This window comes from Nannospalax galili, unplaced genomic scaffold (assembly GCF_000622305.1).
Source record: "Nannospalax galili isolate Female #2095 unplaced genomic scaffold, S.galili_v1.0 scaffold1097, whole genome shotgun sequence".
Lineage (NCBI taxonomy): Eukaryota > Metazoa > Chordata > Mammalia > Rodentia > Spalacidae > Nannospalax > Nannospalax galili.
In genome coordinates, this window is record NW_008340640.1 from 1101515 (window position 1) to 1124370 (window position 22856).

At 40.7% G+C, this 22856-nt stretch overlaps 1 protein-coding gene across 1 annotated transcript in view; it reads left to right on the forward strand.

Annotated features, from left to right (window-relative positions):
* Positions 1–22856, forward strand: part of Ccdc68 (coiled-coil domain containing 68) — a 56024-nt gene that overhangs the window by 18904 nt on the left and 14264 nt on the right. The window contains exons 4-8 of the mRNA XM_008835671.2: positions 4860–4994; positions 6246–6371; positions 7810–7938; positions 13330–13412; positions 22349–22454. Of these exons, the coding sequence (XP_008833893.2) occupies positions 4860–4994; positions 6246–6371; positions 7810–7938; positions 13330–13412; positions 22349–22454 (579 nt within the window). The remainder of the gene's footprint in view (positions 1–4859; positions 4995–6245; positions 6372–7809; positions 7939–13329; positions 13413–22348; positions 22455–22856) is intronic.

Genomic DNA, 22856 nt, shown 5'->3' on the forward strand with positions numbered 1-22856 from the left:
GACAAGTTCCAGACAAGGAACTAAAAAAAGTCAGAACAGGGCAAATTTCAAATGTTCATATCAGAGTCCATTGGAGTTTCTTGATGAGCGCTTCCAAAAGTATCCTTCTATTGGGTTCATCCTCATTTTTCTTTTGTCTTCCAAGGCTGAACTCTAGAGTGATGGATTCAGGATTTGTTTTCAGGTCTTTTGATAGCTGTTGGAATGGTTAGAATCAGTGTCAGTTCCCTCTCAAAGGCTTCTAGATAGGGGGAGAAAACAAATTTATCCATCATTTTAGAACAATAAGGGTTGTCTTCCTTAGCTATAGGTAGGCACTACAGTATTGAAGACCAAGATTTGAAGTCTTACATCTGAGCATCACTTTCTGGTTAGGAAAAAAATCATCAATGAGAAATAATTGTCTAAATAACTTTTTATATAGACTTAAGCCTAATATCTAGGAAGTATAATCCCTTGAAGTCTTAAAGAAACATACTGATGACTTTACTCTTTGGTTATACTTTCCTTTTGGGTGTTTAAGACCACACAGTTGGCCTAAATAAATCAATTTATTTTAACAGTTAAAGTCATTCATTTTCACATTTAAGGTCATTTGAGGATCTGTTCCCCAGGGGTCACATGGTCTTGGGAGGAGCTCCTGGCTCCTTTCTTTTATCAGTTCCATCTATGTGAAGATAAGTCAAAGGTCCTGCTTGACCATGTCTGGCTTTACTTGGGAGCATGGATGAGATGTTTCCTTGGAGTTGACCCTCCTCTTTGTAGACTGGACACTGGTTCAAGTCCATCTTCCATGTCCTCCCTGAACAAGAGGACAGGTGACTCACCACAGTTACAAGACATTTTGAGAGATGTTCCATAGTCCCCTGGAACTTAGTCCACCTTGGAGGGCAAGGGGCAAAAACTGTCCTTTATGTCCCTCTGACCACATTAGTATAGACCTCAAAGTATGGATGTTAAACATCCAATAAAGTTAGTTCCACCAGTCTGGTACTTTTAATTATCATGTGCTATGTAGATAAGGCTTGGGTGAAAAAACAAATATTCCCAGATAAACCTTGACTAGATATATATATTGTTCCTTAAACTAGTTGACTAAACCTTGACTATAGAAATTTTAAGATTATGTATATATTATTTTTGTCTCATTCTTTTTATAACAAACCTACCTTCATCACTTGCTTAAGCTTTCTCATTTTTTTCTATTTTGGATAATATCTCCATTCCCATATCCTTTTAACATCTTTTACATTCCCATTTTCTTTTTTTTAAATAATTATGAGACATAATAGCATTAACAAATACATTTTCCATCTGTTGTGCGACTTCTTTACCTGAGGATGCTAAGCAATGCTTATTCCTGACGAAAGGAACTTATAATAGGAAGAGTTTATTTAGCTTACAATTCCAAAGCAGCAAGAGTCCGTCATGGTGAGAGTCATGGCAGCAGAGGTAGTTGGAGTAGGAGCAGAAGCTAAGCACTCACATCTTTAAGCAGGCATAGGAATCAGAGAGTGACTGGAGATCTAGCAAGGCTGAAGAACTTTCTAAGCCCAGCCAGAGTAATGTGCTTCCCCCAGCATGGCCACACCTTCTAAGACCTCCCAAAACAGTGCCATCAACTGGGGACAAAAATGTCCTAATACTTGTAGCCTATGGGGGACATTCTCAGTCGAACCACCACATTCCATATTTCAAAAGGGAAGAATTGGGCACACCTAAGCCAAACCTAAGTCCAGCAGAGTAGCTCAAGGCTGGACATCTGGGATTCATTCACAATCTCCTGGGCTCCTAAAAGGGTTTTGGCACATTCAGTTCTCTGACTCTGTTGTCCATGACACACGCAGCTTGTCTTTCAGACTCAGGTCAGCTCCATTCCACACCTGCTGCTGCCCTTGGTGGCCCTCCCATGGTCCTGGCATCTCCATAAAACTTGAATCTCCATTGAAACTGAGGCTGCATCTTCATCAATGGCCTCTTGGGAGTGCAAAGCCTCAGATTCTCTCCATGACCCCTTCAATCCTGGAGTCTTCACTGCAACTGAGGCTGCATTTTCACCAAGCAACAGCTGCTCTCTGTGACCCCTTCGTGCTTTCAACACCGGAATCATGCAGGAGACTCTTACACATCACCAAGTCCTGCTTCCAGCTGAGATGGAGGCTTGGGCCCCCTCTGGACCACAGCTTCTGTGTTGACCCAGAGGAAATATTTCCCAGACAATTTTGCAACAGAGATGCTGGTCTCTTGTTACTTACAGCTGGTTTTTCAGCCTCACCTAACCAGCATCAATTTTCCTAGTAAAGCAAAGGTTTCACTTTAGTGCTTCTGGTCTCTTCTTAATCACAGCTGATTCTTCAACCCCAGCCAACCAGAAACCACAGATTCTCAATCCAAAATATTCCCCAAATAGTCCTGATAGTCTCTGCTTCCCTTTGAAGCTTCACAAGCCAGTCCTCCATTATCTACAACTTTTTCGGTATGACTGTTCCAAGTTCCACATCAACGAACTCCAAGTACTCAATAGCTTTTCCAGCACAGAGTTCCAAATGCTTCCACAATCCTAAAATCACCAAGGTCAAGTCTGTGACCGCAATGCCCCACTCTCTGGTACCAATTTCTGTTCTAGTTTGTTTCTCCATTGCTGTGACAAAACACTGTGACCAATATCAACTTAGGGATGAAAGGGTTTATTTGGCTTACATCTCCTGGGTCATAGTTCATCACTGAGGGAGCCCAAGGTAGGATCAGGGCAGGAACCTAGAGGCAGGAGCTGAAGCACAGGCTGTGGAAGAATGCTGCTTACTCACTTGCTCTCCTTTGGCCTGTGCTCAATGTGGTTTCTTATACAACATAGGCCCAACTGCCCAGGGGTGGCACCACCCACAGTGGGCTGGGCCCTGCCACATCACTCAATAATCAGGAAGATGTCTCACAGAGATGACCACAGGCCATGTTCAATGGAGACAGTTCACCAACTGGGGATCCTTCTACCCAGGTATGTCAAGTTGACAACTAAAGCTATCCAACACAACAGGGTTTACAGTAGGATAAGGCTACTGATGACTTTCCCCAGAAGCCTATATAGTACCCTCCAGTTCTATAAAATCAAGCCTGCAGGGAGGAAGCTTCCTGGTCACTAGTGTTTTGATTTCTTCAGGTCATGTGATCAATGTGTGTGGTGTCTTCAGCAATAGGGCCTTACAGTCAAGTTCTGGTGGACAGCCAAAAGCAGTGGAGGTATCCTATATTGTTTTGGAGGTTTTCTAGACACCTCCAACCAACAACTTAAGAGAAGATATCACAAATCTGGCACCAGGCTTTTTATATGGCAATATGACTCTAGCACAAGTATAATCCCCTGAGTAGATTAAGTCCAAGAAAAAAAAAAAATATATATATATATATATATATATGTGTGTGTGTGTGTGTGTAGCTTATAAAATAGTAGGCTTCCATATGGCATTTTCAAATATCTTTAGTGTCAATTATCTCTCTCCCAACCCCTCTCTGCTCTACCCTCATTGCCCCCTTCGTATTACCTGTGTTTTACCATCCTCCCTGCCTTAAGATCTTTCTTCTTAATGACTCCTTTCTCGTTTCCTGGATTCTACAGGTACTCCAAATTAAACACACAAATCTAAAAATTTGACACCAAGATCCACATCTGCGTGAGAATATGCATGATTTGTCTTTCTGGGTCTTGGTTACTTCACTCAGTATATTTTGCAGCTGCATCCATTTATCTGCAAATTTATAATTTCTTTTTCTTTAGAGGAGTGTAAAATTTCATGGAGTATAGTACCACATTTTCATTGTCCATTCATCAGATGATGGTTATCTCGTTTGTTTCTCTGACCCAGCTATTATGAGTAGAGCAGCTATGAGTGTGGATGAGCAGATGTCTCTGTAATAGAATATAGAAGCCGTTGGGTATATGCCAGGAGTAGTATGGTTGGGTCATAGGGTAGATCTATTTCTAGTTTTCTGAAGAACTGCCATGCTGATTTCCACAGTGGCCACACCAGTTTGTACCCACCAACAGTGCATGAAGGTTCCCCCTTCCCCACATCTTCACCATCATTTTTTCTTTCTTTCTTCTTCTTTTTTTTTTTTTTTTTTTTTTTTTTTTTTACTTATCAGTGTTACCCAACATAGAGCATGGTTACAGAGCACATCATAATATAGTATATGGTACATAAACATAGGTCCCTGAGTTGGGTTGGGATTTCTTACCCACTTTCCATGCCTAGGCTGGGATTTTATCTGGTTTGAGCTTGCATAAGATTTGTGCATGCTGTCACCATATGAGTTCATATGTGTAACTGATGAGCTATCTGGAAGACTCTATTTCCTTGTGGTCATCCACCCACTCTGACTCCTAGAATCTTTCCGTCTCCTTTTCTGGAAATCCATGAGCCTTGGGAGGCAGAGGTTTGAAAGAGTCCTATTCAGGAATAAGTACTCTGTGGCCTCTTATTCTCTGCACATTGGCCAATTGTGGGTTTCTACATTAATCACCATCTAGTACATAAATATAAATATATGTATGTATATGTAAAATAAAAATCAAAGAAAAGGACAAGAAATTGAGAGGGAATTGGGGGACATGGGAGGAGTTGTAGGGGGACTGGGAGGGATGGAAATAATGAAAATACAATGCTTTGTATTTCTCAAAAATAAAATGAATTTTAAAAAATTAAAGATCTTTAAAATGCAATAATTTTAAAACAAAAACAAACAAGATTTTTTTTTTGCTGGCCTCAATCCCCTCTGACTTATGTAATGTGTTATAATTATTATTATCAAAGTTCATAATGAGGAGTAGTTTGGCCTATGATTTTCATGTTTGTCCATTTCAGTGCTATGGCAATATGCAAAATGGCTCTGATTCTGCAACAGACACTCCTTGTTTGGATTTGCTCAGGGAAAAAATGAGAAGAAAAGACCTGCAGCTTTTAGAAATGAACAAAGAGAATGAAGTATTGAAACTCAAGGTATCACTATTTGGAGAAATTGTAGATTTCCTCTTGTAAGCTTTTGAGTGCCCAAGCAGATGGCTACCATTCCTGGGTCTATGCAGGCGGACAGACACCCACTCATACCCATAAGCTCACACACATGCAAACATACAGACAGAAGCATTTGTATATTATGCAACTTAAGTATCACTGTTTTACTTGGTGGATACTTTTAGTATTGAAGAAATCCTATGAAGTTCCATGGGTATAAAGTTTCAGTTTTACCTGTACTGGCTAGAACTGTAGTACTCCTGTGTGATGTTATATCTATAGCAAACAATGCTGTATTGTATTCTTATGAACTGTTAAGGAAAGAGAGCTCAGGTTAACTGCTCATTACTACAGAGAGATAGCTTAGTCAACTAAATGCTTGCCACATAAGCACGAGGGCCTGAGTTAGACTCCCAGCACCCAGATACCAAGCATAGAGATGTGTGAATGTAATCCTAGTGCTACTAAGGCAGAGACAAGATCTCTGGAGCCAGCCTAGCTTAACACATGAGCCCCCAGAACCCAGTGAGGGGCCCTGTCTCAAAGAAAAAAAGACAAGGTTGATAGCACCTGAAGAAGAATTCCCAAGGTTGCTGCTGTCTGGCCTCCATGTGTACGCATGCACATGCACACACACGTGTGTGTGTGTGTGTGTGTGTGTGTGTATGTATATATGCCCCCACAATGTTAACTATAACTTTAATTGCCAAATTGTTTAATTGATCTATTGCTGAATGCTTTATCTTTTCCTTTTTGGGCTGTTTTATATGTGGCCCTGTAACAATTATCTAGGTAGGTAAATCTATGTAGCCATCCTTGCTCATTTCCTTAAGTTAAACCTTTGAATGATTTTGAACTTTATTGCTCTTATTACTCTTGTCCTACTTGTATTTCAGAGAGATATACCTGTTATTACTGTTGTGACTATTTGCCATAAAAGACTTGTACTGAAGTGTACTGAGTGGGTGCCATCTACCCAGGCAAGGCACTGATATGTGTAGCACACTGTTTTGGCTTGACCATGGCAAAAATGCCCATGATCAATCCCTTACAAAGCAGAGAGTTCATTTGAAATTTTCTTCTTACCAAACACCACCATCTTCTCTCTCTTAAATTATCTCCAAAGATGTATATCATAGTTACAAACTGCGCTTTTAATTGTCCACCAAACTGTTCTGCCTCTCACTCTGTTTGTTGGAGACTCCAAAGCATGCAGAGTGACCTTGTTTTTCCTAGTTGGAAGCTTCCAGAGAAGCAGGAGCAGCAGCTCTGAGAAACGTGGCCCACAGATTATTTGAGAACTACCAAATGCAATCTGAAGATATGAAGAAGAAGCATGAGGACAGTAGACATTTACTCCAGGTACCAACTCTAGCTGTAACTCATCCTCTGGGAGCTGAGTCCCACCCAGCAGTTCAGTGCTTTCAGGAGGATGTGAATGTGAGACAAGCATGGCCAAGTATTTTCACAAGCTCAGGAACCAGGCCTGGTGCCCGCATTTTGTGCTGGTTCCCCTGTCCTGCTTAGACTGCCCTGGGTGTTGCTGAGCTACTGTTGTACTCTTTGCCCAGGGCCCTGGGAAAGCCTAGGAGATGAATGCAGGAGCACCCTGCCTGGGGGCCAAAGCTGGTTCTAGAGAGACAGACCAGGGACTCTGCTTCTGGCTCTTCCTTTGAGTAGCAAGATGATCCAGATGGAGATGCTCTGCTTCTCTGTATCTGGATGTCCTTATCTATAGAGGAAAGTTGGGCCTGATAAATGGGTTCCAAAGAATTTAAATTTAAGAGCACATTCTTCAGATTTTAAGAAAGATATGCAAACAAAAATTGTGAATGTAAATATATAAAACTCACACAGTAGGATTGAAGGAGAAAAACGTGGTGTGTGTGTGTCTGTGCGTGCACTGAAATTCAAAATATAAAGCAACTGGAAGGGATGTCTGTTCATTGTGATGTGGGATGTTTGGGTCTCTTCCAGTTTAAAGCTTAGGAAGATCCTCTGAGGCTGCATTAGGAAATCTGTGGCCTGTACGATGCCCCTTGTGCTTTACCCTGTGGTGCTGGTAGTCGCAAACACACCTATGTGCAGGCAGGGCGGGGATGAACAGTGTAGAGAGAGAGAACTAGCTGGCATATGTGGTCCAGTGGTACAGTGCATGAATGGTGAGATGTGCAGGAACAGGGGCATGTTCTTGCATTGGTGGCCCAACCCTAACCCAAGCAGCCAGGCTCACCTGGTGTTTTCAAGGGCAGACAGGTAATTGATTTTTGCTAAAAGATCTTGATCACTGTTATATATGCACATACATAAATATGCACGTTCACTTCAGGTGGAAGTCAGCTGAAGCACTCCTAAATGGGGGAACTTCTCTTCTGTGATCTTTCAACACTTGCTGTTATCTGACAAGAAACCTTGGGATGCAGTGGTATAATTACCCTGCAAACGATACCTTCTGACTAGAAAGAAAACATTTTTAGTTGTATATATAAGATGTAATATTTTGCTCTAGATGATGTTTGTTGAGGAAAAAAAAATATTTTGCTTTTAAATTGTATCTGTTGTCTTCTTATCATCTTAGGAAGTCTACTTTATGATAACAAATATGAACATCCTAGAAATAATATTTACACATTACTAATTCTGTTTTGATTTAGTTTTATACTTATTAGGTTTAATTTAAAGGGAACACTAAGATAAAAAACAATTCTAAGCAAGTATGACTAGTTAGGGAATTCTATGGGGAGATAACCTATGTATGATTTAATAAAAACATGTCCAGCAACTGTTTTTCTGACCAAAGGTCAACAACCTTGAAAAAGAACAGAAATTAAAGCAACATGTTGAAAATCTGAGTCAACTTTCGGAAAAACTTGAAGAAAAACATAGTCAAATCACGCATATGGAGAACCTTGTACAGAGGATGGAGAAGGTAAGTCAATGGAGAATTAGAGATTTCTTCCTCATAGGGTTAAGTTAAAGAGGAAGAAAAACAACACTGAAAATTTAAAAGGACACCAAATAGATAACAGGTGTTGAAAGTTTTCTTTGATATATCTGTTTTTAGCAAGCGCTGGTCAATTTCATCTTTCCCCTTGAACATTGAATATAACCTGTTCTGTAGTTACTGACTTGTCTCTGGGAACTCCAACACCAGACCCCTGTCTTCCACTCTCTCTTTCTAGTCAATGTGTGTCTCAGGTCGGGCTGTGGATGAAATAACAGAATAGATCAGAAAGTCGCCCCGTTAGAGCAATAGCAGAGTAGATCTCTGTAACCTAGCATTTGGATGTATTAGAATCAGTGTAGTATCCATTTTTGTCCACTCATGACAACTTTGGGTTTATATAGGTGATGACTACCGCAAGAAAGAGATAGCACTGTTAGAATTGGAACTCTCAAAGGCATTTAGTGAGGAGTAGCAGAAGAAAAAGTTTTAAAAGTTTCATTAAGTATGCCTTGAAGTGGCTAGCTCTACAAATACGCACAAATTATAAGCCACATAAATTTAATTATGTGCTTTAGAATTTAGAATTCAGATAAATAAAGGAATATGATCCTTTACTAGCAAAACAAATGGGAGATGGGCATTTCTGAAACTGAACTGAGAGAGGATGAGATCATAGTCTAGAGGGTCTAGTGAATTTTGCCTAGAGCGTTCTTGTCCTCATCATATTCCTGGATTGGGCTCTGATCTTCTCAGTCTTAACGTCTGATGAGTTTTCTTAGGTTTATGTCATTTGTGACATGTCATGAGGTATTTCATTTCAATACTATGACCTATCTGACCAAAGGAAGTTTTGTTAGTTTAAAAATATTCCCTAAGAATGTAATAACATTTATAATCTTAATGAAGTTTCTGTGAGGCTATCACTTTAAATAAGCTCAAACATAACAGGACTTAATAAAAGTAATATTCAGCCTCATCTCTATTTTGTGATGGGTCACCAACTGTTATTTGTAGAATCAGTAAGTAGTCTTTAGCGAGAGAGAGAGAGAGAGAGAGAGAGAGAGAGAGAGATGATAGATATAGATATACAGATATATAGATATATATAGTGTGTTTTCAGGGGCAGACAGGTAATTGATTTTTTTTCCTGAAAGCTCTTGAACACTGTTATATATGCACATACATAAATATGCACGTTCACTTCAGGTGGAAGTCTTTTGTCTTGTAATAAATAGTTTGACAAACTAAGATAGCACAGTGAATGCTTGTATTTAGGAAAGGAAAACAATTCTGCCAAGCAAATAGGGTTATCTCACCAAACAACTTGATTAACTAACTTGGAATGGAAGATAAGACTTGCAACCACCCTATTTCAAGTTCAGGATCAGATTAGTGGCCACCTGCCAGTGCCTGAAATGTAACAAAAAACAGTGGAAGATTATCTATGTTTCCTAACAATCCAAGGAATTCTGTATTAGACTTGAGCTCTTTCCAGAGTCCTGAGTGTGTTTACTATTCATTCAAGACATTTGATCACCTATCATGTGCTTCTCAGAGCTGGGGCCTGTAGATACATTAATATTTGAATGAACTGGAAATAGTCACTATTTGTGGCCATCATAATGTTTATAACTGGACTGTACTGGGCTCAAGGAACTTCCCAGGTCTCCTGTTTTAAATTCTTGTAAGGATTCTCTGGAGAAGCTGAAAGCCCATTAAGGTAGGGGCAATGTACCCAAGAATCCAGCTCAGAGGAAGGGCATTTGGAAGAAGTGGTCCCTAGCTCCTGCCTTGTTATTGACCTATAATTGTGATACTCCTTGAGAGCTCTATGACACAGTAAATGGACAGGATGCCATGGCTTAGCAAGGCCAAGCAGCAACCTTCCAGAATTCTCTATTCATTGACATCTAAAGTGGAGCCTCTTAGAGCCTGGAGAGTGGAGGTGAGTGGTGATCAAATACATCAAAAATGTGCAGGACTGTTGTTTTAAAAACACATTAGTCTAAAGATATTTCATATTTGCAAAACAAGCTTGGAAGGAAAACTGTAAGCAGCAGAGCTTGGCAACATCTTCTAGGGTTAAGGAGATAATGAGAATACAGGCTGTGTGGAAGTTTCTTGGGTAGGGAATGCATTTCAGAATGAAGGAGCCTTTTGTACTGATGGGAAAAGGGGCAAGTTCAAGAAGGAAGTAGAAAGGAAAAACGCGCATCCTCAGAAAGGCTGATAGATACTGCCCTGGTGGTGGCTGCCCCCTGAGAAGGATTCTTTTGCTACTCACTTGAGTAAGGCCCTGCTCCAGTAAATAGCCATTAGTGCTGTGAGGTCTGGTAATGAACACATTACTTAAAGCCTCCACCATCTGTCCCAATTTAATCAGGAATGCGGCGAGAATGAATTCTGAACACACAGCGATAAGCTCGCAGAAGCACCCAGTAGAAGCGTTTTAGCACAGCATATGCTCCTTTTGCCAGCAGTGTGATTCTGTTGCTTCTTATTTGTTTCCTAGTGCCACTGATTTAGCTCCACTAGAATCTAGGAGGGTATAGGCGCTTCAGAGACCATCTTCTTCCTCATCATCCTTTCATAAATGAGAACAGAGTGAACAAAACCCACTCCATGATCCTTCTGTTGCAACGTTTTCTATCATGCTTCCCTCCTTTTTATGTGGGATAAAGATTACATTCTGTGGCCAGTGAGATGACTCAGTGGGAAAGATGTTTGCATCAAGCCTGCCGAGTTCGATTCCGGGGACCCTTATAGTGGAAGGAGAGAGTTAATGCCCTTATATTTTCTTCTGACCCCCTCACTGTGCACTGGCACATACCCACCCCCACACACCCACACACACAGACACACACGCACACACGCGCACACACACACACGCAGACACTCCCCCACCACATGCTCTCACATGCACATACACACTAAATAAATAAAAATAATAAATGTTTTTAAAGATTGTATTTGGGGTTGTTAAGTCATTTATATATTAATGTTTGTCAACGATTGAAACTGCTATATGATCTACTCTGATCAGTTGAGGAGGGAAGCCTTGAGCTCCCTAGAGGTTAAGCAGCTGCCCTTGTGAGGTGCTGGGTGCTTTCAGTGGACACAGCCAAGAAGAGAATGTGAGGCAACTGTGATTTTTTGAATTGCCAAAGAGAAGTTCATGAAGAGCCCACGGCCTATGTGAGTCCTGGCCAGAGCAGAAAATGCTCTTCTTAGTTGTCTGATCTCTGGACTTGGCTAGGAACATTCATTAGTCAAGAGAGAGTCCACTAGGAGGGTGTTTGTCATGTACCTGTTGCCCACACCCTACAAGTCCAAAATACATTATTTGTGATAGTGTTTTTTGAGAGTTCCTGTTTGACCATCAGCCTTAAGGTGTAGCTGTTACCTCTCAGAAACCAAGGCATGTATGAAGCAATATCTATAAGGCAAAAATGTTCTAAGAAATTGAGTAAGTCAGCATAATTAAAAATACCAACTCATAAGATAAGAAGTAACCGGTACCTTTAAATTACCATGTATTGAAGTTCAGCTGTATGCCAGGCTCTTAACATATACTTTGTCTCCACCTAGTCCAACTTTTCGTTCATATACATAGTATCTTCATTTTAGGAATATCCACAAGTTAAGCACATGCATCATACAAATATAGAATGGGTACATTGTTTTATTCAACTCATTAGTAACTGTAGAAGCAGTATGATGGTAAAGATGGTTTATATATTTTGAGAAACATGCTATTTATAGGTATTTTTTGTATTGGGGAGGTATGTAGACAGAACGCAGGATTACGTTACCAGGCTAGATATATCTAATTAATATTCTTTAAGAAAATTAAACTATAACCTTTGGTGTTATCTGTTCTATTAGATAGAAATCTATAAATTAAATTTGACATGGAAGATCACGTCTGTGATTCTGGTCCTAAGAAGGGTCAGTGAGACAAGAGGACCATGAGTTTAAAAACCAGTCTGGCTAAAATGGAGCCATAATGAGTTCGGGGCCAAAGAGCCAGGGTTCTATTGAAATAGTAAATAATAAAGTGAGATGGGCAAAAGTTCTTGAACAATTAAATAACTGTTGAATCAGATTATCAGACAGTGACCCAGTGTGACATTAAAACTACATGCTATAGATTGCTTTCATTTTCAAGTTTTGGTTAAATTTTCTTAACAAGATGAGGTCCATAGAGGTTAAAACCTTTATCAAAGCTTCAAACTGACCGCCTTTCTGCTGTACCACACTTGTGTAATGCCCATTTATTTATTTATTTATTTTTTATTTTTTGTTCTTTTTGAGATAGGGTCTCCCTGTAGCCCCAGCTGTCCTGGAACTCACTTTGTAGACCAGGCTGGCCTTGAACTCACAGAGAGCCACCTGCCTCTGCTTCCCGAATGCTGGGATTAAAGGCACGCGCCACCACACCTGGCTGTGTAATGCCCATTTAAATGCTGTGATAGGCAGCAATTTTAAACAGCCTTGCAGTGGTTTCAAAGCATGCCCTACTGGTTCTGTTCATGATCTCGATACCAACTCCTGCCTCTTCTCAATCTTCTCTGGTTCCCCCAACTTGGCACTAAACCAGCACCCAAACTCCTAATTCCTTTATTCACCAGGGTGCACATCTAAGGGTAGCTCTTTATGGACTGGTCTGTTTTTCTTTAGGGATGACTAGTTGGTTTAATAATTAAGTTATGACATTTTAAAAGATATATTTTCTCAGTGCCATAGTCTCTTCTGGATCTTAATTAGGAAGCGATGTTATCACTTGTGGTCTTGATCCCTTATTAAGATGCTTTTGCCTCTTCACTGCTCAGCGACAGATGCTATGAAAGCAGGTAGAGGGGCCAAATATGTGCAGTGGTACCCTTGGATACTTAGGCTCTCCTAATGTGGTGGAGAGGCAGGTGCAGAGGTGGGAAAGCCCATGTTAAGAGAGTGCTAAGCGGGCTCCTCACTTGGGGTACAGTGGAGGAGGTGAACAGGCAAGGTTGCACTGTGAGGGCTCCATTGCAGCAGGGGCTGGAGGAGGAGCAAACTTTCCCCCTAAGGAATGAGTGAGGCATGAAGAAAAGGACTTTGTTTGTTATGACAAAGGATCCCATGCAGCCCTTACTTACTTTTAAAGCACAAAGGACAGTGTCTGACCAGGCTTCCTGTGGTACATTGTGACAACGCACATGAAATGACCTCTGTAGATCAACATATTTCCAGTATTTCAAGAGGCATTTTTGTGAACACTTTGCAAGTACATGCACACGCGCATGCACACACACACACACACGTACACGCACACACACATATGCACATACCACCCCCCATACACAAATAAGAAAACTGTATCTTATTTTCTCCTAGGAAAAGAAAACACTCCTAGAAAGAAAGTTGTCTTTGGAAAGCAAGCTGCTGCAACTCAAATCCAATGCTGCGTGTGCACAAAGGTTTGAAAATTTTCCTCCTAAGCCAAGGCAGTTTCTGATATCTTTACTCTGTATTGTAATGATAGATAGTGGGTGGAGGGGTTTACACCCCCCAAGGAAGTAGGAAAAATTCAGGGAAAAGGGAGAGGAAATTCCTAGGATTAACAACCAGAAATCTCCCATTGCTCACCTACTGAAGAAGCAGGGGCCAGAAAACAGGAGAGTCCTTGTGACCCACTAAGAGAGTTCGTTTTTCTGAAAAGTAAGTGAACCTGTATGTCTCTATTTACTCTTGGAGCCAAAGATGCTAGAGCCATTTCACCCCTCTGCTTCTATCCTTGTTAATGGGTATCTTGAACAGTCTATATCACACTGACCAGTCCACAAGTGACATTACGATAGGCACTCCTCAACTCTGTAGACAATGAACGGAATTCTATGAAATGTATCCATAATTCATTGGGCTGGCTTGTCCATTCTAATCATTCTGTCAGTCTCTGCTTTTACTACATGAAGGGTGGGACCGCTTGTCATTATTAAAGCAGCTGTCCTGCTCAGCTGCTGCTAGGAAACCCCCTACAATGTTAGGCCACAATTCATATCACAGGATATTTTCTGAGATTTGTCTTTTCTTTTTTATTCTAAGCCCATCATAGTTGTATGCCTTGGTACAAAGATAACATGTTCTAAATCAACTCTGTTTCAACATCTTAGTTCATCTTTGGTCACTATGTTATCAGGCATTATTATGAACCTCCAGGGGGCAAATTTATATTGTCATTTATTTGATAATATAGTCCTAGATGTCCTTCTTGATTTTAACCCCTACCCCCCATTTCTCATTCCTTTCTTATTGTATCTCTGTCTCACCCCATCTTTTTTTTTTTTTTTTTATACTTTGTGCTTTCTGTCTGGCTTGTGATTATGCATTTTTTCCCCTATGGTAAAGACCAGAAACACACTAGATTGAAATTGAAATTGAAATTTGAAATATTCTGTCATATTAATAGGTTAGTTTCCTTATCTTCCTACCTGTGAATAAGCACAGAACCCGAGAAAGCAGACTCTTGTGACAGAGGATTATCACTATCCATCTTGGTAAAAAAGGAAAGCTAGGTTGCAGGAAACATCCCTAGACCATGGGCTTACTTACAGATACCCGTCACTAAATTCTAAGTACAGTTTTTGCTTTTTTTTAAATTTACTTACTTCTTGGCCTTAAATATGAAGAATTATACAATGTGTTAAGTCCAATAAGTCTGAGTTTGATGTTTTCCTTTAAGTTTTTTAAACTGATAGGGGTTTTGTCTTCCTTTGAGGTAACAGTCTAATCAATGGAAAATCCAAAGTGATCTGTCCTCTCATTTCTGTCATATATGAGCAATTATCATAAGGAATTCTCAAAAGGCTCTTGAGGAAGTTTTAGAAATTTCATGGGGGGATTGAGTGTTTTGTGTTACCAGAAAGATGTTTGAACTTCTAGGCTTATGCAATTTTCAGACTGTAGACATCACAAATATTTGTCTCACTTCTTACCTCTTCCGAGCTGTGTGAAAGGGCATCACTCACTTTACTCGGGGACAACAATAGTGAAATCACTATGTGTGGTGTTTTGAATGAGAATGTTCCCCATAGGCTACAAGTATTTGGACATTTTGTCCCAGGTTGGTGGTGCTGTTTTGGGAGGTCTTAGAAGGTGTGGTCACTGGGGGTGAGCTTAGAGAGTTCATAAGCCTTGCCAGATCTCCAAGCACTCTCTGCTTCCTGTGCCTGCTTGAAGACATGAGAGCTTAGTTTCTTCTCCTCCTCCAGCCACCTCTGCCACCATGCCTCCCTGCCATGATGGACTCTTGCCCCTTTAGAATCATAAGCTAAATAAACTCTTCCTTTATAAGTTCCCTTGGTCATGGTGTTTCTATCACAGCAACAGAAAAATAGCTAATACAGTATGAATCAGATGCTAGGGTGAACCAATAAGAGCTTGGTTTAAACACCACGGGTTAGAGAGATTTCTTATTGTTTGCCATCGAATGGATAGGGCCATGAAGAAGAGACAGAAAAATAAAAGAGTTACTTTCTTAAATATAAGGTTGATTCTGTATTTCTATTGCTGCTGCTACAATCATGTGTAAATACTTTCCAGCTTACAGAGGAACCCCATATGCCTTGTGTAATTTAATGTTAACAGTGACTTCTTGAGGAAGGACTTGAGTTTCTACTGGTTAAGGGACTTGTGGAGATATTAAGTTTCTCAAAAGTTGCAAGGCTGGGAGTTTGGTTCCAGCGTTATCCTTAGCAAAGCCTTGCATTTTGCTGCAGAGGACTTTGATATCCCTTCTTTCGTTTCTGGAGACCTCTGAGAATGATTTCCTTACTCTCCTGGGTGACAACGAGAAGACCATTTCCTAACTTGTCCTTCTGCTCTGCTCCCTCACATATAAACAGAGCCCGTGCTAGAATATTTCGGGGGAGACAGCTGAAGGTTGGTGAAAGTGAACACTGTTGGCTACTCTATGTAGGTAGGAACTGCCTAGGCACCCCAAATTCATTCAAGGAGGAAAGATGGTTATCCTCACCTGAGGTTGCATATTAAAACCCATTGTCGTGACTTAAATTGTGCCTTTATGTTTAGTAGTTTGAGGGGCTCTTTTTGGTCACCCTTTTGGCTCCATTATTGAAAGTTACAGCAGAGAGGATTTTGATGATCTATAAAAAGACATGTTCCTGAGTTTTGTTGAAATGTAAACAGGGCTTCTATCCATGCTGATTTTTCACTTTGGTCTGAGAGAGAAATGGTGAAAACTTGATCTCTTTTGTTTTCTTGGTTCTGATGGTCTTTCCTCTACTGGGGAGCCACATACAGTGACTGCCATACTCACAGAGGGTCAAAGGAATGCTAGAGCCTGGAAAGCAGGCTATCTTTGAATCCTCAGAGCTAGAACAAGTCCTTCATAACTTCAAGATAGCTCTAGGATGCTAGTTTCTCCATTTCTATCTCAGGCAGGGATTCTAGGAGGGTTGCTTATGTCACTAATGCCTGGGTCATGTGCGGATACCGAGAAGTATCATCTTGGGCAGGTAACATACTTTGAATTGCCAAGTTTCCTTCCTTCTTTTATTTCAGGCTACCTACCTCTTTTGGTTTCTTTTGGGGTTTTTCTTCCTATAATGTCTGCATTCATTGATCCCTGGTAATAGGCACACTTTGTGAAGACTTGAAAGGGCAATAGCTTGGGATTGTGAAAATATAGCAATGCTCGTGCTGTTTATGAAATCACAGTTATGTCTGTATATCCTGGGTTCTAAGATAATTTAAGGCTGCTTATTTAAATTATAAAACATATCATAATGACTTAGATGCTGAGGTCAAATAGATAAAAGAAGAGGTATTTTATGTGGTCAGTCTTCAAAATACATGTAATGATAAGCTACAGTCCTCACAGACTCAATTAAAAATTTTCTAGTAGCCAATCCCAAAAGAAAACTAGGATTGCTTTTGTGATTCATAATATCCATATGGCTAAAACCAAGTAGCTCTTTAGAAAGAATTCAGTTCATTCAACTATACCCATTTGGCCAGAAAGAAGTTGCTCATCAAACACTGAGCTGGCATGCACCACCCCAGACCCCCTACAAAATAAATATGTAGATTGTGGTCATAAAAAAATATTCTACATAATGTCCTTGGCCCAGTCATTATCCAAAGGCCAGACCTCAAAACATCTTGTAATGATAAAATGATTGCAATCAAAGCCACTATAACATCAAGGAGCAGAGGTCAACATGGAAAAGTCTAATAATTCCATTCTGATGGTATAAATAAACCCACAGAGCATCATGAGAAATAGATGGAGAGACAGCCTTCCACAGACTTGGGTACCTTCTATGAAGCATTGGAACACAGACCATGGAGGGATTGGTACGTGCCTTCTGTGAAGCACTTACCCCATAATCATCAGTGCTGCTGTGTAAAGGCAAAGACATTGTCTCCAAATTTCCAAAAATTAAAACTAGGCATCACCTCCTTTGTAAAATTCTGTAAACTAATAGGAAGAGATCTCAGAATGGACCTCTCATTACCGTCCTTCAATGACGGCTGAAAGGAAGATCCTTAATTCTGTTTAAAAGAGAAGAACAGAACTTTACCTCTCTTTTATTGTCTGCCCACTGACATCTTGGGCTGCTAACATTTTTAGCTTCAAGTTGGATATATGGGGTGGAAAGATAGTACAGGGAGTCATCTGTCTCTGTGGCTCTGTCTCTGTCCCTGTCTCTGTCTCTCCCATCCTGGTCCTGAGTCAATCTCCCATCCCCTCTGCTCAGCACCTTCTGCTTGTTTACATACAGTGTCCAGGTTTTTATTTGTGTTTATTGGGAAGAAAAGGGAAAATGTATCCTTTACTTCTCCAAAGTTGAAAAATTTCAGATCTGTATTTTATTGTTTTATTGAGGCAGTAGAAAGCAGAACGTGAATCTCAGATACAGATATTTGTTAGGACTTGGCCTCCTTTTCTGTGCTCGGTACTGTAATGTTGTCTTCTTTGTGTTTTGCTTGCATACTTCTTCATCAAGACTGAGTGAATTAGCAGAAAGATAAAGAATATAGCTTAGAGAATAGGGGTAGTTAACCTGTAGAGGTGATCTGCGTCATCCTTCAGTGACTGTTCTAGGGGATTGATGTGCATCAATGAAGACAGAAAGAAGCCCCAAAGCCTGAAGTGCTATGCCCATAGAAGCGGTCCTCCATTCTGAGATGCTTCAATTCTGTATTTGTTTACAGTGAACTTAATGGTAATGCCTTCAAGGGACTCATGGGGAAGTGTTCGAAGCTTGGTACCTGTGGCAGCACATCAAACCCTCTTCAGTCCATCTTTCCTCCACAGATTGGGTCACAGGTCACAAAGGGAATCATTTTCTACTGGCTCACTGTTAACAGCTCACAGTATTTTTGTATTGCATGTATATTCAAAGCCTTTTGTCTCTACAGAGCACCAGAGTTGTTGCTACTTACTTCCCAGAGTAATCCTGGGTCTGACCACTAAGTAGGCCATTGCTGCCCTTTTGTCCTTTTTCTTTCCTCACTGTTCAAAATCCTCATTTTAGTACCACTATGGGCCAGCCTCCAGTTAGCACTGTTTGAATCCTCACACATCCTCAGCTGAGATTTGCTAGGTGCGGAGGATTTTCTCTGTTGAGACTCCATTTTCCCATCCTCTCAATGTACTCAACTCTCCCTTGCAAGGATCCAAGCCTCTCCCCGGGATGTGTCAGTCAATCTGCTCACCTGCCACAGTCATCCTGAAACCTGAGGATCCCCAAGGACTTTCTGGGTGTGAGTTCCTCTCATTCTCACTCTGGAATGTTTGAATACCTCCCGAGTCCACAGTCCTTGGTGGGGTCTATGTTCCCTATACTGTCCTCAGGGACTTTGACCTTAGCCTCTGGGTGACTTGTAATCTCCTCATGAGCTTTCTGTGTCCTTGGTAAGGAAACGGCTCCTGGGGGAACCCAGAAACACCTAAAATTTGCTGTTAAATATATGAGTTCTGCAGAAGCCATTTCTGAACATTAATTTTAGACATGTGGAGAGGGCTGAGAGCTGATGGTCTGGTTGGTTCCACTCATATGAGCATAAAGATCTTCATGCACACCAGGCACCCCCCACCCAACACTTCTGCTCATGAATAAGGAAAGAAAAGCAGTGGAATGCCCATTTACTCTAAGAAAAGAACAAGGTCAGCCTTTCTGATAGGGATTGGGTCCTTCAAAAGATCACTTTAAAGAAAGCATGGAAAATATAACCATCCTTAAACTGATTGTCTTCTACCCCTGTGGAGAATCTGCATTATTATTATTTAAAAAATATTTTTATTGAGTTTTTGTACATCTCATGCAATAGTTCTTAATCAAATTTATACCCCCTGCCCCATCCATGCTCCCCCCGTCCCCCAACTAGAACTCTTGCATTCCACCATACATGTTAAGTCCTATCTGGTCAAGCATGTGTGCCTAGATTTCCTTCGGTGCAAGTTCATCCACTGGAGTCTAGTCAACCTGACTAGAGATCTTAAGGTTTACTCTTCTTCACCCAGCAGTAATCAGTCTCCAACAGTTCCTAGGCTAGGGCTGGCCATCACCCATTTTCCTTGCTTCACTCAGGGCTGTTGTCTCACTGAGTTGGCATGGGTCTTGTACACAATGCCACTATTGCCACAAGTTCACATGAGCAAGCTTTCAGTGGCCTGAAAACCTCTCTTTCCGCTTATGGACCAACTCTGGCTCTTTCAACCTTTCTGCCCCCTCTTCTGCCATGGTCCCTGAACTGTGGGTGGGTAGGTGAGGTTTAACATAACAGTCCAATCCTGGGACACACACTCTGTAGTCTGCATAGTGAATTCCAGGCCAGCAGGGGCTACAGGAGACCCCGTCTAAAAGAAATTTAGCTCCTTAATTTTACTCAAAGTTTCATAGAAATTTATTTGTATTATGAGGTGAAACTGGGATAAATTAGATTTTCCCTTTTTTTCCCTTTTTTTAAAAAATATGTGACTAGCCAGCTGCCTCAGCAACATTTGTTGATAAGATCATCCTTTCTCCAGCATTCCATGGAACTCCCTTCATTTTAAAGCTTGTCCATTGGTCTGTCTTTGTGATACATACATACAGATGAGGGAAAGGGGGCATGAGTAGGCCATGGTTTGTTTTTGTAGTTTTCTTTAATTAGCATTTAGATCATTTCCATTTTAAGTTATTAATAGTGATGAGCCTAATTTTACATATAGTTTGTGACATAGGCTGCGTACTTCTTTGGTGCTTTATAGGATAAATTACTTATTTTCATAGGATAAATAGTACTGTAGCCAACATTATATATTATTTATAAGATATGTGTTACTTGTACTTTGCAAGAATTACTATATTTTCATGGAAATTAATTTTATATAGTTAAGCTAAATGCATTTTTTAACTTGTCTCATGAAAAATCTAAAAAGGGAGAAATTTGAAAGGATGTCAAAATTTTTTAAATTATTTTTATTTTATGTGTATGAGTGTATTGCCTGCATGTGTGTAAGTGCACCTATGTCAAGCAATGCCCATGACGATCAGAAGAAGCCATCAGATCCCATGGAACAGGAGTTATGGATGGTTGTTAGCTACCATGTGGGTGTTGGGAACCAAACCTGGGTCCTCTGCAAGAGCAACTAGTGCTCTTAACCATTGGGCCATCTCTCTAGCCCCTGAAAGGCTGTCTTAAGGTTTGCAAGTTATCTGCAAATCACATATGTGGCTTTGAGGGACTGTATCATATTAGAAGTTCCTGAGATATCCTTACTGGTTTATAGTGTGCTGTGCTTTGCACAGCACATGAACAGCATCATGACTGACCCATGGCTTGTTGTGAATGCAGATTCCCAATCCCTGAACCAAATACTGCAGCAGAATCTAGATTTAACAAGATCCCTTGTATACATGAAATTTGGGAAGCAAGATCTTACTAAATTATATGAAACAAATGAAAACTGACAACTTTTTTTCTAATGGGAACATTGTTTTGTCATGTAAATTTCCATGATCTTTGTAATATGTGCATAGGCTATAAAAATATAGAATTACAATTGAATTGGCTGATGGCGACTAATTATAGACCTTAATTGCCAAAATAATTTTTGTAAAAAGCTTATTACTTTCAAAATATATATTCACACTGGGCATAGTGACACACACCTTTAATCCTAGTGTTTGGGAGGCAGAGCAGGCAGACCTCTGTGAGATCGAAGCAGACTGATCTACATAGTGAGTTCGAGGCCAGCTGGGCTTACACAGGTTGAATGACATCTCAGGGACCAGTGTCCCAAACTAGCTGGCCTGGTCATAATACATATGGCTTTATAACTAATGGCGCCAAGAAGGGATTTAGCCAATAGGTGTTTGATGAATTCCAGTTACCCAACTGAACGTTTGGGAATTATGAATAAATTCAAGCAAGCCCATCTTTTCTCACAATGGTTTATGCAGACTCAAAAATATTAGTTTTAAGTTTGATGTCTTTCTTTTTTCTTGCCATACTTATCAGTAGTAGAATGGCAGAGAGAAAGGGAATGAGGAAAAGAGGGTAGAGAGAGAGAGACAGAAAGAAGGAGAGAGAGAGAGGGAGGGAGAAGGAGAGAACCCACAACATATACTGACCTTCAATCATCTGAAATTGGTTTCTGATATGTATTACATGAAACTTTCATTCCTACTTCTACATTCTGACCTTTTCTCCCCTTGCAATCAGTGGTGAGTTTCCCTGGGTATGAGGTCTGTGCGTTCTCATAGGCAAAACAGTTTAAATATGGAAATGCTTCTCCTTGCTCCAAACAGCATGGCTCAGGCACCTGCTGAAGGAAGTCACAGATGACTAGAGGAACAGAGGACCTGTGTGCGCATGCGTGTGTGCGTGTGTTTCTATGTGTGAGTGCAGGCATGCACATGGCATGGTGCCGTATTGTCAGAGGACAGCCTTGGATGTTGGTCTTCCATCTTGCTTTTGAAAACAGGGTTTCTTGTTTACCTCTGCATAAGGCAGACTAGCTGGTCCCCAGGCTTCTAAGGATTCTTCTGTCTCAGCCTTCCATTTTGCCATAGAAAAACTGGGATTACAGATGCTGGCTACCTCCTCTGACTTTACATGGGTTCTGAGGATTCAAACTCAGGTCCTCATGCATGCAAGGCAAACGTTTGACCCACTGAGCCATCCCAGAAGGAGCTGACATGAATGAACACTATCATTCAAGTTTGGATCTAAGAGGCACAGGCCTATTCTCTTCCATGTGTCTTGTGTGGTACATGGGTCTCTGGAATTTTATTACATACACAAGGTTCCATGGGGAGGGAGGTGAGGGCTGGCAGCACAGGCAAGAGAAAACTGCAGTATGCATAAGCAAAATCCATTCTGTCTTTCTTTGCTTTCCCAGTTGCCAAGATCTTCAAACAGAGATTTCCACCCTCCAGGAGCAGATCTGTCATTTGCAGTTCGTGATTCACTCCCAGCATCAGAACCTGCGCAGCATCATCCAGGAGGTCAGACTCACAAGTGCATTTCTCAGGTAGATGGTAGGTTTACAGTATGAAGACCCAGCGCGGGCAGCTTGGCAGGGCTTTAGAAACCAGGAAGCTCCTTCCCCTCTGTCACATCACCTTTGTTTCTCAGGCAACCTGGCTCGATTTCACTGCCTTCTCTTGTTTGTAATGTCAACACCTGCCAGGTACTAGATGAAGATAGTTTGAAACACTGTGTTTAACTGCTTTTTAGATGTTCTAGTGATTTTTATATGAACTTAAGTGTTGAGTCCAATATAGTTCACTGTTATTTAGAAGATTTTGTACAACAGGAAAGTAAGATATATCCTGAATAGTCTGTTTTGGGGTATGTGTATGCTTTTAAAATTGTTATTTATTATTTATCTATTTATTTTTGCCGAT